The 17,748-nt window shown below is 45.8% G+C and overlaps 1 protein-coding gene across 1 annotated transcript in view; it reads left to right on the top strand.

The window, feature by feature from the left end:
- The window catches only part of LOC128659661 (uncharacterized), a 346,545-nt gene that overhangs the window by 173,023 nt on the left and 155,774 nt on the right, over nt 1-17,748 (top strand). The window contains exon 8 of the mRNA XM_053713230.1: nt 12,763-13,166. Within this exon, the coding sequence (XP_053569205.1) occupies nt 12,763-13,166 (404 nt within the window). The remainder of the gene's footprint in view (nt 1-12,762; nt 13,167-17,748) is intronic.

Raw genomic sequence — 17,748 nt, 5'->3', positions numbered from 1 at the left:
TGGTTTCACTCCAGCTGACTGCTTGGAGATTGAACGCTTGATTTTATCGAAGCGAGGATTCTCAGATTCTGTTATCGATACTCTTGTTCAGGCCAGAAAGCCTGTGACTAGAAAGATTTACCACAAAATTTGGAAAAAATATATCTGTTGGTGTGAATCTAAAGGATTCCCTTGGGACAAGGTTAAGATTCCTAGGATTCTATCCTTCCTTCAAGAAGGATTGGAAAAAGGATTATCTGCAAGTTCCCTGAAGGGACAGATTTCTGCCTTGTCGGTATTACTTCACAAAAAGCTGGCAGCTGTGCCAGATGTTCAAGCCTTTGTTCAGGCTCTGGTTAGAATCAAGCCTGTTTACAAACCTTTGACTCCTCCTTGGAGTCTCAATTTAGTTCTTTCAGTTCTTCAGGGGGTTCCGTTTGAACCCTTACATTCCGTTGATATTAAGTTATTATCTTGGAAAGTTTTGTTTTTAGTTGCGATTTCTTCTGCTAGAAGAGTCTCAGAATTATCTGCTCTGCAGTGTTCTCCTCCTTATCTGGTGTTCCATGCAGATAAGGTGGTTTTACGTACTAAACCTGGTTTTCTTCCAAAAGTTGTTTCTAACAAAAACATTAACCAGGAGATTATCGTACCTTCTCTGTGTCCAAAACCAGTTTCAAAGAAGGAACGTTTGTTGCACAATTTGGATGTTGTTCGCGCTCTAAAATTCTATTTAGATGCTACAAAGGATTTTAGACAAACATCTTCCTTGTTTGTTGTTTATTCAGGTAAAAGGAGAGGTCAAAAAGCAACTTCTACCTCTCTCTCTTTTTGGATTAAAAGCATCATCAGATTGGCTTACGAGACTGCCGGAAGGCAGCCTCCCGAAAGAATCACAGCTCATTCCACTAGGGCTGTGGCTTCCACATGGGCCTTCAAGAACGAGGCTTCTGTTGATCAGATATGTAGGGCAGCGACTTGGTCTTCACTGCACACTTTTACCAAATTTTACAAGTTTGATACTTTTGCTTCTTCTGAGGCTATTTTTGGGAGAAAGGTTTTGCAAGCCGTGGTGCCTTCCATTTAGGTGACCTGATTTGCTCCCTCCCTTCATCCGTGTCCTAAAGCTTTGGTATTGGTTCCCACAAGTAAGGATGACGCCGTGGACCGGACACACCTATGTTGGAGAAAACAGAATTTATGTTTACCTGATAAATTTCTTTCTCCAACGGTGTGTCCGGTCCACGGCCCGCCCTGGTTTTTTTAATCAGGTCTGATATTTTATTTTCTTTAACTACAGTCACCACGGTACCATATGGTTTCTCCTATGCAAATATTCCTCCTTAACGTCGGTCGAATGACTGGGGTAGGCGGAGCCTAGGAGGGATCATGTGACCAGCTTTGCTGGGCTCTTTGCCATTTCCTGTTGGGGAAGAGAATATCCCACAAGTAAGGATGACGCCGTGGACCGGACACACCGTTGGAGAAAGAAATTTATCAGGTAAACATAAATTCTGTTTTTGTTACACAAGCGTCTGGCTGATGTCCCAGATGTTCAATCCTTTTGTCAGGCCTTGGTAAGGATCAGGCCTGTGTTCAAACCAGTTACCCCTCCATGGAGTCTGAATTTAGTTCTTAAGGTTCTTCAAGGGGCTCCGTTTGAGCCTATGCATTCCTTAGATATTAAGTTGTTGTCTTGGAAGGTTTTATTTCTTAATGCTATTTCTTCAGCTCGAAGAGTATCTGAGCTTTCGGCGTTGCAATACAGTTCGCCTTATCTTATTTTCCATGTGGATTAGGTAGTCTTACGTACTAAACTAGGGTTCCTTCCTAAGGTTGTTTCAGACAGGAACATTAATCAGGAGATTGTTGTTCCTTCCTTGTGTCCTAATCCCTCTTCTCAAAAGGAAAGGCTTCTGCATAATTTGGACATAGTCCGTGCTTTGAAGTTTTACTTACAAGCAACTAAGGACTTTCGTCAGTCTTCTTCTCTGTTTGTAATTTTCTCTGGAAAACTTAAGGGTCAGAAAGCTACGGCTACCTCTTTATTTTTGGTTGGAGAGTATCATCCGCTTTGCATATGAGACTGCTTGACTGCAGCCTCCTGAAAGAATTATGGCTCATTCCACTAGGACGGTTGCTTCCTCATGGGCATTCAAAAATTAAGCTTCTATGGAACAGATTTGCAAGGCTACAACTTGGTCTTCTCTTCACACTTTTTCTAAATTTTACAAATTTGATACTTTTGCCTCGGCTGAGGCTGTTTTTGGGAGAAAGGTTCTTCAAGCAGTGGTGCCTTCCGTTTAGGTTACCTGTCTTGTCCCTCCCTTATCATCCGTGTACTCTAGCTTTGGTATTGTATCCCACAAGTAAGGATGATGATCCGTGGTCTCATCATGTCTTTAAAAAGAAAAGAAAATGTATGCTTACCTGATAAATTTGTTTCTTTTTAGACACAATGAGTCCACGGCCCGCCCTGTTCTCTTGAGACAGGTTGTTATTTTTGTAAACTTCAGACACCTCTGCACCTTGGCTTTTCCTTTCTCTTCCTAACTTCGGTCGAATGACTGGAGTGGGAGGGAAGGGAGGAGCTATATATAGCAGCTCTGCTGTGGTGCTCTTTGCCTCCTCCTGCTGACCAGGAGGTGTAATCCCACAAGTAAGGATGATGATCCGTGGACTCATTGTGTCTAAAAAGATACAAATTTATCAGGTAAGCATAAATTTTCTTTTTGTTGGCAATATTGCTTGAGATGCGTGACCAACTTTTTCAGACGTCGTGGTTTCTAGTTCCCTGGGGACTCGGAACAGTGGGTTTCCCTTCATTTACAAGTCTGGAGATGTTTTTGATTTCTGGAGGTTTAGTATCTGAATAGTGGACGTTTGCTTCTTCACTTGCGGTATCTCTGGATGACGACTCTTGTGTAGCCTAGTTGCATTCCTTTTGCTGTGGCGAAGTTTCCTTCCCTCCCATTTTGGGTTGGGTCATTTGTTATTGAAGAATGGACGTGTCCTTCTTTTTATCAGTATTTTGTTTGCTCTAGTGCGTGGAGTGCAGGGGTCTCCCTGCTTTTCTACCAGGAGCTGTGATGCTCCCGTTGTTGTTCCATTCAAGGATGCTGGAAGATCGATCCTGCAGGGATCTTGTCTGTTCAAGATTAAAACTGCCCCTGGTCTTATCATGGTCTTTGACTCTCGGGTGCTACCCGTCGATCTTATTGCAGATCTAGCCCTTCGGGCTTGAGGGTAGGAGGGCTGGGGTCAGTTAGTCTTTTCGTCTGTCTGGGGTCAGGAAACTGACCGTTTAGCCTTCCAGCGCGTGGGGTCAGGTCATTAGGCCTGTCTACATGGTTTACCTTGTGATCCAAGGGTACTGGTGGCACTTTCATAAACCAGTTAATTCTTTTCAGACTCTTGGGTTTATGGATATTACTAGGTTCTTTTCATCTAAGGACTTTAGATTGTGGAAGGCTCAGTATGGGTGAGCTCCTAATCATAGGAGGCAGCTTATGGGTTCCTCAGGGGCTTCAGATCTTCGGATTGATGCCGTATTTTAGGACCATGTCTTTTGCCTGGAAAGGGTATGGACGGTTCTGCTTAACCTTAGGGTTTGGTTCTCCCGCTTGTCCCTTTGGAGTGGGCGGGGTTTGTTCTGACTCTTATGAGAGTTTAATATCAACCTGAGGCTTCAGTTTGAGGTTTTCTGACGGGTCCCTACTTGTCTGCTGGGACATCTGATGCTTCCTGGTAGGCTCCAGTTGCTATCCAACTGGGCTAACAATATTGGCCAAGGGTTGCCTCTAGTAGGGTGTTTTCCATTGATTAATCTTCTCATCTAGGCTGGGGCCCATGGGTCCTTGTTTTTGGCACCTTGTAGGTTTTTTCCCCTCTCTTGCGTTCTCAGTATCACGGAATTGATTTCTGGTATTGGAATGCAATGGGTCAGGGTACTTTCTCCATGGAGGAGTGTTCTTCCTTTTGGAAGGCTGCAGCGTAGGCTTCCTTGGACCCGAGTATGAGGTTCCTGTCATGGTTTAGGGTAGCATGCTAATTTTATAGTAGCGGTCAGAGTTCTACACTGGGGCTTTGATGCCTCATAGATCCATCCTTTTTTCTTCCGAAGGGCTGAAACTCTTGTTTGCAAAAGGGCTTTCACTAGTATTAGGGCTGGGACCGTTATCCTGGAAGGAAAGTCGGGGATCAGTCTTCTTTTGCAGCATGGACCGTTCACTTTATGAATCTGTCCTCCCCTTTGTTGGGGCACTTTTAGTGCCTATCTCTCTACTGGTGGTGGGTGCTGCCGGGATGGACCAATCCTTGGTTTCCGGAATTTTCTGGTTGGGAGCTGTTGTCGAGATTTTTTTTAGCACTTTTCAGTGGGACGGCTTTGTTTCATGTGGAAGGATCCTCACGAGTTTTGCTCTCAGGTAGCTCTGCGCCCTCTTGGAGAGCCCTTTTTGAGCTGCTGGGATGGTTTTCCTGTCTCTGCTTGTCTATGCTTAGCCTGATGGGCTTTGCCTTGTCTAGGTTACAAGGAGGAACGCGCAGGTTTCTAGAACACCATAGTTGGTATGGTTCTGTGTCGGGGATTGAGGGTGGCCTTTCAGTCATCTTAGTGACATTTTCTCCTCACTATAAGGGACTTATCTTCTGGTCCTTGTCCTCCTAGGGAGTTTGTTTCCCTGGTCCTGCAGCAACCTCGCCTCGGGTTGCTCTAAGTTGATTTGGTCTTTTGGATATCTCATGGGGCCTCTATTCTCCCTCTCGAGGGTAGATAGAGATTTCAGCCAGTTTTTGATTTAAGTTCATTTTGGATGATCCTTCAGATCTCCTGGGTTCCTCTACTTTCCCTCTTGGGGGTTGATAGAGGTTTTTCGGTTTTGGAATTGTGGAAGTTAAGCGCCGTAGGGCTGACTCCTCGGAGGCCTTATGCTCAGCAGACTCTAAGTCTGAGTGGTCTCTAGCACGGCTTTGCAGGTTGTGTAACTGATGAGTGGTTACCCGGGCTCCGTTTTTTTCCCTTGTTGTTATAGTTTTTGTAGGGTGTCAAGTAATCAGGCTGTGGGGCCTTTCGAAGGAGCCGCCTCTTTTGTGCCCACTTTTTGTTTGCATTCAGTGTCCTCTTGCTTTGGTATTGTTTTCCCAAAAGCAATAAATGCAGCTGTTGACTCTTCCTGTTAAGTAGGAGTCCACAGCTCCCGCCTGCGCTTTATCTACGCGGTGGCAATACATTTTTTGTTCTTCTGGCACCTTTTTCACTGTGATGTTTCTCCTACTGTTCCTTGTTCCCTTGGCAGAATGACTGGGGGATGAGGGAAGTAGGGGAGGTATTTGTAGCCTTTGGCTGGGGTGTCTTTGCCGCCTCCAGGTGGCCAGGTTCTGAATTCCCAAAAGTAATGAATGCAGCTGTGGACTCTTCCTGTCAGAAGAAAAGAAAATTAACATTAAAGCAGTTATAAATAAATTATGCTTACCTGATAGAGTTTTTTGGGCTCATAGACTGTGTGCTTTTGGCCTGGAACAAACAGCTTTCACTTTTGTTTTTTAGTGTTGCGCAGCTCATAGTAGCTTAGCGCCTTTTTCATAGCAGGGGAAGTCCTGTCCTATGCACCACAGTCTTGTTGCAGCAATGAGAAAAGAGGAGGAGTTTACAGTTACTGGTCATTTTATGGATTCTTGGACTTCTATCATTGGTTATTTTTATCCATAACATCTCAAGTCTTGTTTTCATTGGTTTCTATGTTATATTCATTGTTGTCTTTGTTTTTTATTTAAATTTACTGTCCGTTAAAATGCTGTCTGCAGTAAAGTGAAAAGATATATAGCAAAATACTCGTCTCTGTCCTTGTAATAAAATTCCTGTCTAGCAGTGATTGAAGAGATTCAGAAGATACTGCAACAAGAGACAGACGATTCCCAGACTGGCAGTCTCACTGTAGCTACGGAATAGAATAGAACTGGAAGTGTAGTTATCTGACTGGCCACAAACTTGCATTTATCAAGCAATGAATCAGGTGCTTGATGGTGATTAAAGGAACAGTCTACACCAGAATTGTTATGGTTTTAAAAGATCAGATAATCCCTTTATTACCCATTTCCTAGCTTTGCATAACCAACCCAGTTATAATGCACTTTTTACCTTTATGATTACCTTGTTTCTAAGCCTCTGCAAACTACCCTCTTATTTCATTTCTTTAGGCAGGCTTGCATTTTTGCCAATCAGTGCTCATTCCTAGGTAACTTCACATGCCTGAGCACACTGTTATCTATATGACACTCATGAACTAACATCCTCTAGTGGTGAAAAACTGTCAAAATACAATAAAGTAAGAGGCGGCCTTTAATGTCTAAAAAATTAGCATATAAGCCAACCTAGTTTTAGAATTCAACTAAGAATACAGTTTTGGTGATACAAGTAAATTGGAAAGTTGTTTAAAATGACATGCCCTATCTTAATTAATGAAAGTTTATTTTGGACTAGACTGTCCCTTTAAGTACCTGTCTGTATACATTGAACTTCCCCTTTTCTTAAAGTTATAGTAGTCTTTAGTTTCTGAATATTACACCTGTAACGGTACCAACCGGATACCAAGGGTTAACACCAGGGAACAATGTCCTGCATAGGGAATCAGCAATTCACAACCCAGCCAGTTTTCAGGTTTAAACAGAATGAATTTTATTAAGGCTCATATGCCCAGTATTTATGCAGGTCTGACCCCCCCCAGAAGGGGGGTTGAAAGAATGTTGTACATTAGATGGAGGGAACACGCCCTTTTACATGATACAATAGAATACCTTGCTCAAGCTGATAACAATTTAAACACAGACACACACTTGGCTTTCCTTATCATCTAGGGTCTGCTCTCTGAGGTTGATTAAACAATGGACTGTGTATCAATAACATTAATGACAGTGCACAATAGCTGAGGCTAAAGCTGAACACAGTTAACTCTTTCAGTGCTGACAGAAGGGTCTGTCACATCTACATAGCACAATATACAGCCTATAGACAACCTTTCTTATGTTATAGTCCAGAAGTGGCTAGGTTTGCCACAATGCTCCCCCAGAACCAAGCCGGCATACACAGTCTGATCCCAACGGATCGGCTTGGGGATGTCCGGGGCAACAACTTTCGGCTCAAGTAAGCTACGGGGTGTTCTCCGCCATCTGCTCCAACTTGGCTCAGTACTGCCCCCACCCCAAACATGGAAGCGTCTCTTCCCGGAGGGACTGGGCTTGGGTAGTCACAGGGTTAACATCAGCGGGATCCATGGGAGCATAGGCAGAAACAAGGGGGGCCAAGTCATTTCCAAGGAGAACATCAGCAGGTAAGTCCTTCTTGACCCCCACATTCACAAGTCTAGCGCCCACTCCCCAATCCAAATGTACCCTGGCAACAGGTAGGCGGAACACAGTGCCCCCTGCTACCCTCACAGCCACAGTGTCTCCAGTGTGCTGTTTCTCAGGCACCAAGTTCTCTTGAAGCAAGGTCATGGTAGCACCAGTATCCCGTAGACAACTGACCTCCTTCCCATTCACTTTAACCCGTTGCCGGTTATTCCGGTGGGCAGCTTGCACGGGGTCTGCTTCATGTAGGCTGCCCCAGCATTCTGGCGCCTCTACGTAGCGGGCCACAGGCTGAGGATTATGTGGGATTCCGCCAGCGGGTCTTCTCCAGGACTGTGCTTGATTCGCTGCGTTTAGGGGACACTCTGGTCTTTTGTGCCCTAGTTGCTTACATCCAAAGCACCGAATAGGTTGTGAGTAGCCCCGCGAATTGAACCGGGCTCTCTGAGGGTAGTTCGTGGCCGTGTGGTATAGCGGTGCGCCGGGGGTTGGTAACTGGCAGCTGCTGGGGTGACTGGGGGTCCGTACTCCACTCTAGCAGTGGGCAATCGGTATACTGCTCCCCCTGCCCCTCGTACTGCCACGGATCCGCCAGTGGGTGCTGTATCCGGCACCAAATGGGGAGCTATCAGGGTTAAAGTAGCTCCCGAATCCCGAAGTCCCTGGACCGACATCACCTCATGCAGAATTCCCAGGGGTTCCTCGGCTTGGGTGCTCAACACCTCATGAGCGGCTGGCTCCGTTTGGTAATGGTGAGCAGCCGCCCTTGGGGCCAGGTTCTGTCTGACCTGGTTCCAAGCTTGTCTGCTCCGATTTTGGGTGCACTCACGTGCCATATGTCCCCACTGCTTGCAGGTGTGGCATTGTATATTAGCCCGTCCGTTGTTAGGCTGTAGTCCATGGTGCCTCCTGGCATCAAAATGCTGGTCTGCTAATCTGGCTGCTTCGGTTAAGGTGAGGGGTTTTCGATCTCTCACCCATTCTTGGGCTTCTGGGGACAAGCCGTTAAAGAATTGCTCCAACAGCATCAGTTGTCGCAATTCTTCCATGGTGGTAGCTTGGCTGGCCTGTATCCACCCCTGAGATGCTTGATCCAGCTTGTGGGCCCACTCTGCATGGGAATCTCTTTCTGGCTTGCGCAGGCCTCTAAACTTGCGCCGGTATGCCTCTGAGGTAATGGCATATCTTTCCAAGATCGCTCTCTTCACTTTAGCGTAATCCTTGCTGTCCTCCCTGGGTACAGCGCGATACGCTTCCGCTGCCCTACCGGCTAGCTTGCCTGCTAGCACCGGCACCCATACGGACTGCTCCAAATCATGTAACTCGCACAGTCTCTCAAAATCCTGTAAATACCCATCAATCTCATCCTTCTCCTCACAAAACATTTTAAATGCATGGTATGGGATTTTGGGTCTTACTGGGTTGCTGAGTGCGTCCAAAATGGATTCTGCTCGGGAGGATGCATTCCGCGGACTGTGTGCCATCACGTACTCCTGCACATCTGCCATTACCACGGATAGCATATCCCGTGGTACAGGTTGGGGTAAAAATTCCAGCCTGGTCCTCATTTCCCTCTGGTATAGGGTCTCCTCCATGGCTGCTGGAGGCGTAGCGCTGCGAGCTCTGTCTCCCTCCATCAGCTCAGCAATTAATATAGCCTTGGGTTTGCTGCTGCCTATCTTTCCCCTGGCTTCTAGCAGTTCCTTTTACGTTTGTCTCTTTAGCTTAGAATAATCCATCTCCATTCACTTCGGTCCCTGGTACTCCTTCCATCTTAGTCAGTATTGTAGTAATCCCCCTCTTCCTGAGGTTACTGGCTTGTGTAGTTGCTCTTCTGGGCGATAAGGTTCATTCCGTCGCTTGCCACCAATTGTAACGGTACCAACCGGATACCAAGGGTTAACACCAGGGAACAATGTCCTGCATAGGGAATCAGCAATTCACAACCCAGCCAGTTTTCAGGTTTAAACAGAATGAATTTTATTAAGGCTCATATGCCCAGTATTTATGCAGGTCTGACCCCCCCCAGAAGGGGGGTTGAAAGAATGTTGTACATTAGATGGAGGGAACACGCCCTTTTACATGATACAATAGAATACCTTGCTCAAGCTGATAACAATTTAAACACAGACACACACTTGGCTTTCCTTATCATCTAGGGTCTGCTCTCTGAGGTTGATTAAACAATGGACTGTGTATCAATAACATTAATGACAGTGCACAATAGCTGAGGCTAAAGCTGAACACAGTTAACTCTTTCAGTGCTGACAGAAGGGTCTGTCACATCTACATAGCACAATATACAGCCTATAGACAACCTTTCTTATGTTATAGTCCAGAAGTGGCTAGGTTTGCCACAATGCTCCCCCAGAACCAAGCCGGCATACACAGTCTGATCCCAACGGATCGGCTTGGGGATGTCCGGGGCAACAACTTTCGGCTCAAGTAAGCTACGGGGTGTTCTCCGCCATCTGCTCCAACTTGGCTCAGTACTGCCCCCACCCCAAACATGGAAGCGTCTCTTCCCGGAGGGACTGGGCTTGGGTAGTCACAGGGTTAACATCAGCGGGATCCATGGGAGCATAGGCAGAAACAAGGGGGGCCAAGTCATTTCCAAGGAGAACATCAGCAGGTAAGTCCTTCTTGACCCCCACATTCACAAGTCTAGCGCCCACTCCCCAATCCAAATGTACCCTGGCAACAGGTAGGCGGAACACAGTGCCCCCTGCTACCCTCACAGCCACAGTGTCTCCAGTGTGCTGTTTCTCAGGCACCAAGTTCTCTTGAAGCAAGGTCATGGTAGCACCAGTATCCCGTAGACAACTGACCTCCTTCCCATTCACTTTAACCCGTTGCCGGTTATTCCGGTGGGCAGCTTGCACGGGGTCTGCTTCATGTAGGCTGCCCCAGCATTCTGGCGCCTCTACGTAGCGGGCCACAGGCTGAGGATTATGTGGGATTCCGCCAGCGGGTCTTCTCCAGGACTGTGCTTGATTCGCTGCGTTTAGGGGACACTCTGGTCTTTTGTGCCCTAGTTGCTTACATCCAAAGCACCGAATAGGTTGTGAGTAGCCCCGCGAATTGAACCGGGCTCTCTGAGGGTAGTTCGTGGCCGGAGGCCGTGTGGTATAGCGGTGCGCCGGGGGTTGGTAACTGGCAGCTGCTGGGGTGACTGGGGGTCCGTACTCCACTCTAGCAGTGGGCAATCGGTATACTGCTCCCCCTGCCCCTCGTACTGCCACGGATCCGCCAGTGGGTGCTGTATCCGGCACCAAATGGGGAGCTATCAGGGTTAAAGTAGCTCCCGAATCCCGAAGTCCCTGGACCGACATCACCTCATGCAGAATTCCCAGGGGTTCCTCGGCTTGGGTGCTCAACACCTCATGAGCGGCTGGCTCCGTTTGGTAATGGTGAGCAGCCGCCCTTGGGGCCAGGTTCTGTCTGACCTGGTTCCAAGCTTGTCTGCTCCGATTTTGGGTGCACTCACGTGCCATATGTCCCCACTGCTTGCAGGTGTGGCATTGTATATTAGCCCGTCCGTTGTTAGGCTGTAGTCCATGGTGCCTCCTGGCATCAAAATGCTGGTCTGCTAATCTGGCTGCTTCGGTTAAGGTGAGGGGTTTTCGATCTCTCACCCATTCTTGGGCTTCTGGGGACAAGCCGTTAAAGAATTGCTCCAACAGCATCAGTTGTCGCAATTCTTCCATGGTGGTAGCTTGGCTGGCCTGTATCCACCCCTGAGATGCTTGATCCAGCTTGTGGGCCCACTCTGCATGGGAATCTCTTTCTGGCTTGCGCAGGCCTCTAAACTTGCGCCGGTATGCCTCTGAGGTAATGGCATATCTTTCCAAGATCGCTCTCTTCACTTTAGCGTAATCCTTGCTGTCTTCCCTGGGTACAGCGCGATACGCTTCCGCTGCCCTACCGGCTAGCTTGCCTGCTAGCACCGGCACCCATACGGACTGCTCCAAATCATGTAACTCGCACAGTCTCTCAAAATCCTGTAAATACCCATCAATCTCATCCTTCTCCTCACAAAACATTTTAAATGCATGGTATGGGATTTTGGGTCTTACTGGGTTGCTGAGTGCGTCCAAAATGGATTCTGCTCGGGAGGATGCATTCCGCGGACTGTGTGCCATCACGTACTCCTGCACATCTGCCATTACCACGGATAGCATATCCCGTGGTACAGGTTGGGGTAAAAATTCCAGCCTGGTCCTCATTTCCCTCTGGTATAGGGTCTCCTCCATGGCTGCTGGAGGCGTAGCGCTGCGAGCTCTGTCTCCCTCCATCAGCTCAGCAATTAATATAGCCTTGGGTTTGCTGCTGCCTATCTTTCCCCTGGCTTCTAGCAGTTCCTTTTACGTTTGTCTCTTTAGCTTAGAATAATCCATCTCCATTCACTTCGGTCCCTGGTACTCCTTCCATCTTAGTCAGTATTGTAGTAATCCCCCTCTTCCTGAGGTTACTGGCTTGTGTAGTTGCTCTTCTGGGCGATAAGGTTCATTCCGTCGCTTGCCACCAATTGTAACGGTACCAACCGGATACCAAGGGTTAACACCAGGGAACAATGTCCTGCATAGGGAATCAGCAATTCACAACCCAGCCAGTTTTCAGGTTTAAACAGAATGAATTTTATTAAGGCTCATATGCCCAGTATTTATGCAGGTCTGACCCCCCCCAGAAGGGGGGTTGAAAGAATGTTGTACATTAGATGGAGGGAACACGCCCTTTTACATGATACAATAGAATACCTTGCTCAAGCTGATAACAATTTAAACACAGACACACACTTGGCTTTCCTTATCATCTAGGGTCTGCTCTCTGAGGTTGATTAAACAATGGACTGTGTATCAATAACATTAATGACAGTGCACAATAGCTGAGGCTAAAGCTGAACACAGTTAACTCTTTCAGTGCTGACAGAAGGGTCTGTCACATCTACATAGCACAATATACAGCCTATAGACAACCTTTCTTATGTTATAGTCCAGAAGTGGCTAGGTTTGCCACAACACCTTTCCCTCCCTATTCATTTCGTGTCCTCCTCAGCTTGGTTTTCCCATAGGTAATGAATGAATTTGTGGACTCTCACTGCCCTTAGAAAGAAAACATAATTTGTGCTTACCTAATAAATTTTCTTTCTTGGCTGTGAGAGTCCATGAAGCCGCCCTGAAGTGATGTAGTGGCGGCAGTTTTATGGCACCTCAGTACCTTTTTTATCTCTCTTCTTTTCCTTATCCTTGGCTTGAACTACTGAGAGAGTTAGGGATATTTAATGCTATGTTTGGGGTGTGCCTGCCTCCTCCTTATTGCCTGGTGTAGCATTTCCTATAGGTAATGAATGAATTTGTGTACTTGTACTGCCAAGAAAGAAAATCATTTACCAAGTAAGCATAAATGATGTTTTAAATGTTCTATTCTTTGTCACAGATATACGTCTGAAGATGACACCCGTGGTGTGTCTCGATGCCAGTGCAGTGACTAATTACTTTATGGAGAGGCGGAAAGTGACCAAGGGCATACCAGCCATAGACACCATGTGTTGGGCACAGGAGGTTAGAGGCTACACCCCAGTTGTGCGAAATATAGCCAAGACCCCCAGCATTCACGCTTCTAGTCTTAAGGACTCAATCCCATTCTCTTCTGCGCCACCCCCAGAGACAACCAACACTGGGAGAAAAGTCTGCATCAGTGGATTTAGTGCCAAGAGGTGGGGACAACGCCCCAAAAAGTCAAAAAATTGCCAGCAACTGTCTTTCAAAGGGGATTGTGAGATTTCTGCACAAAAGTGGAAAAACATGAGCACAATACCAGCAGCCCACCGGTTACAGCAGGTGAGTTAAATGTGGGGAACTTCTCACACAATATACCTAAGGGTCACTAAATACGTGCTAGAAAGAATGATGTTTTCAAGACAAAGATTAGCCTGAGAATAATATAAAGATGTATTTGTTAAATGATCCGTCAGTCTTTGAGCATATTTGTTTTGTACTCATGAAGCTTAATGGTGGGAAGGCTACTTCTCTATCTTTGTCGTTATGGTTGAGTCTTAATTGGAAGCAGGTCAGTGGCCTCCTGCCAGAATTACTGCTCATTCTATTTCTCTTGTAAGGTGTATCCAGTCCACGGATCATCCATTACTTGTGGGATATTCTCCTTCCCAACAGGAAGTTGCAAGAGGATCACCCACAGCAGAGCTGCTATATAGCTCCTCCCCTAACTGCCATATCCAGTCATTCTCTTGCAACTCTCGACAAGCATGGAGGTAGTAAGAGAGAAGTGGTGAAACGTAGTTGTTTTTTCTTCAATCAAAAGTTTATTTTTAAATGGTACCGGAGTTGTACTATTTTGTCCCAGGCAGAAAATAGAAGAAGAATCTGCCTGTGATTTCTATGATCTTAGCAGGTTGTAACTAAGATCCATTGCTGTTCTCACACATAACTGAAGAGAGAGGTAACTTCAGCTGGGGAATGGCGTGCAGGTTATCCTGCTATAAGGTATGTGCAGTTAAAAAAAAAATTCTAGAGATGTAAATGCTAGAAAATGCTGCTGATACCAGATTTAAGTAAGGTAAGCCTGAATACAGTGATTTAATAGCGACTGGTATCATGCTTACTTTCAGAGGTAATACTCTTATAGATTTGCAATATAAAATGTTTGCTGGAAATGTTTAAGCGTTTTTATATATACTTTGGTGATAAAACTTTATTGGGGCCTAGTTTTTTCCACTTGGCTGGCTTAAATTTGCCTAGAAACAGTTTCCTGAGGCTTTCCACTGTTTTAACATGAGTGGGAGGGGCCTAATTTAGTGCTTTATTGTGCAGTAACTTTTACAGACTGAGACATCCAGCTTCCTCCAGGAGTACCCTGAATGCTGTAGGACCTCTCTGAAGGGCTCTTAGGCTTTCCAAAGTCGTTTTTTTGGGAAGGTAGGGCAACAGCAGAGCTGTGGCAGTTTGTTGTGACTGTTAAAAAACGTCTATTTCTCCAATATTGGTGTGTCCGGTCCACGGCGTCATCCTTACTTGTGGGACTATCTCTTCCCCAACAGGAAATGGCAAAGAGCCCAGCAAAAGCTGTCCATATAGTCCCTCCTAGGCTCCGCCCACCCCAGTTATTCTTTTTGCCGTTGCACAGGCAACATCTCCACGGAGATGGTTAAGAGTTTGTGGTGTTTAGTTGTAGTTTTTTATTCTACTATCAAGTTTGTTATTTTAAAATAGTGCTGGTATGTACTATTTACTCTGAAACAGAAAAAGATGAAGAGTTCTGTTTGTGAGAGGAAGATGATTTTAGCAGCAGTAACTAAAATCGTTTGCTGTTTCCACATAGGACTGTTGAGATGAAGTAACTTCAGTTGGGGGAAACAGTTAGCAGACTTTTCTGCTTAAGGTATGACTAGCCATATTTCTAACAAGACTGTGTAATGCTGGAAGGCTGTCATTTCCCCTCATGGGGACCGGTAAGCCATTTTCTTAGTCTCAAACAGAATAAAGGGCTTAATATGGGCTATAAAACTGGTAGACACTTTTATGGGCAAAATCGATTGCTTTATTTGGGCATTTAATACATGTTTATGTTTGAAATTCACACTTATAAGCTTGGGGAACGTTTTTTTAACGTCAGGCACTGAGTTAGACACCTTTTCAGTCAGGAAGGGCCTTCCCAGTTGTAGGCTGAGCCTCATTTTCGCGCCATTACTGCGCAGTTACTTTTGAGAGCAAGACATGCAGATGCATGTGTGTGGATCTGAAAGTAGTTGGAAAGGTTCCTAGAAGGCTTCATTTGGTATCGTATTCCCCCCTGGGCTTGGTAAAGTCGCAGCAAAGGCTGTAGCTGGGACTGTAGAGGGGTTAAAACTGTAACCGGCTCTGGTTTCTTTATTTTAAGGGTTAAAGCTCTGAAATTTGTTGTGCAATACTTTGAATGCTTTAAGACACTGTGGTGAAAATTTGGTAAATTTTGAACAATTCTTTCATACTTTTTCACATATTCAGTAATAAAGTGTGCACTGTTTAAAATTTAAAGAGACAGTAACGTTTTTGTTTTAAAACGGTTTTTGTGCTTTATTGACAAATTTAAGCCTGTTTTACATGTCTGTACCTTCAGATAAGCTATGTTCTATATGTACGAAAGTCAATGTGTCTCCCCCTTCAAAATTGTGTGATAATTGTGCCATAGCGTCCAAACAAAGTAAGGACAGTACTGCCACAGATAGTAAAGTTGCCCAAGATGATTCATCAGATGAAGGGAGTAGACATAGTTCTACATCATCTCCTTCTGTGTCTATGCCAGTTTTGCCCACGCAGGAGGCCCCTAGTACTTCTAGCGCGCCAATGCTTGCTATGCAACAATTGACGGCAGTAATGGATAACTCCATAGCAAATATTTTATCCAAAATGCCTGCATATCAGAGAAAGCGCGATTGCTCTGTTTTAAACACTGAAGAGCAGGAGGGCGCTGATGATAATTGCTCTGTCATACCCTCACACCAATCTGAAGGGGCCATGAGGGAGGTTTTGTCAGATGGGGAAATTTCAGATTCAGGTAGAATTTCTCAACAGGCTGAACCTGATGTTGTGACATTTAAATTAGAGCATCTCCGCGCACTGCTTAAGGAGGTGTTATCTACGCTGGATGATTGTGACAACCTGGTCATTCCAGAAAAATTATGCAAGATGGACAAGTTCCTAGAGGTTCCGGTGCACCCCGACGCTTTTCCTATACCCAAGAGGGTGGCGGACATAGTGAATAAGGAGTGGGAGAAGCCCGGCATACCTTTTGTCCCCCCTCCTATATTTAAGAAATTATTTCCTATGGTCGACCCCAGAAAGGACTTATGGCAGACAGTCCCTAAGGTCGAGGGGGCAGTTTCTACTCTAAACAAGCGCACTACTATTCCTATCGAGGATAATTGTGCTTTCAAAGATCCTATGGATAAAAAATTGGAGGGTTTGCTTAAGAAGATTTTTGTACAGCAAGGTTACCTCCTGCAACCCATTTCGTGCATTGTTCCTGTCACTACAGCAGCGTGGTTCTGGTTCGAGGAACTAGAAAAGTCGCTCAGTAGAGAGACTCCGTATGAGGAGGTTATGGACAGAGTTCACGCACTCAAGTTGGCTAATTCTTTTATTTTAGATGCCGCTTTGCAATTAGCTAGATTAGCGGCGAAAAATTCAGGGTTTGCAATTGTGGCGCGCAGAGCGCTTTGGCTAAAGTCTTGGTCAGCGGATGTATCTTCCAAGACAAAATTGCTTAATATCCCCTTCAAGGGTAAAACTCTCTTTGGGCCAGAATTGAAAGAGATTATCTCTGACATCACTGGGGGAAAGGGCCACGCCCTCCCACAAGATAGGCCTTTCAAAGCCAAGAATAAGTCTAATTTTCGTTCCTTTCGCAATTTCAGGAACGGACCGGCTTCCAACTCTGCATCCTCTAAACAAGAGGGTAATGCTTCACAAACCAAACCAGCCTGGAAACCGATGCAAGGCTGGAACAAGGGTAAGCAGGCCAAGAAGCCTGCTGCTGCTAACAAAACAGCATGAAGGAGTAGCCCCCAATCCGGGACCTGATTTAGTAGGGGGCAGACTCTCTCTCTTTGCTCAGGCTTGGGCAAGAGATGTTCAGGATCCCTGGGCACTAGAAATAGTCTCTCAGGGTTACCTTCTGGAATTCAAGGAACTACCCCCAAGGGGAAGGTTCCACATGTCTCGCTTATCCTCAAACCAAATAAAGAGACAGGCATTCTTACATTGTGTAGAAGACCTGTTAAAAATGGGAGTGATACACCCAGTTCCAACGGCGGAACAGGGAATGGGATTTTACTCAAATCTGTGGTTCCCAAAAAAGAGGGAACTTTCAGACCAATTCTGGATTTAAAGATCCTAAACAAATTTCTCAGAGTACCATTGTTCAAAATGGAAACCATTCGAACGATTCTACCTACAATCCAGGAAGGTCAATTTATGACTACCGTGGATCTAAAGGATGCATATCTACATATTCCTATCCACAAGGATCATCATCAGTTCCTAAGGTTCGCCTTTCTGGACAAACATTACCAGTTTGTGGCCCTCCCATTCGGGTTAGCCACTGCTCCAAGGATTTTCCTGACAGAAGTCAGAAAGTCAAAACTTCTGAACGCTTGTCAAGTTCTTCATTCTATTCCACGTCCTTCCATTGCTCAGTGCATGGAAGTAGTAGGGTTGATGGTTGCAGCAATGGACATAGTTCCTTTTGCGCGAATTCATCTAAGGCCATTACAACTGTGCATGCTGAAACAGTGGAATGGGGACTATACAGACTTGTCTCCTGTGATTCAAGTAGATCAGAAGACCAGAGACTCACTCCATTGGTGGCTAACCCTGGACCACTTGTCCCAGGGAATGAGCTTCCGCAGACCAGAGTGGGTCATCG

The sequence above is a fragment of the Bombina bombina genome, chromosome 5 (genome assembly GCF_027579735.1).
Source record: "Bombina bombina isolate aBomBom1 chromosome 5, aBomBom1.pri, whole genome shotgun sequence".
NCBI lineage: Eukaryota > Metazoa > Chordata > Amphibia > Anura > Bombinatoridae > Bombina > Bombina bombina.
Note: the sequence above shows the minus strand (reverse complement) of the source record. Positions and strands in the feature narration are given on the sequence as shown.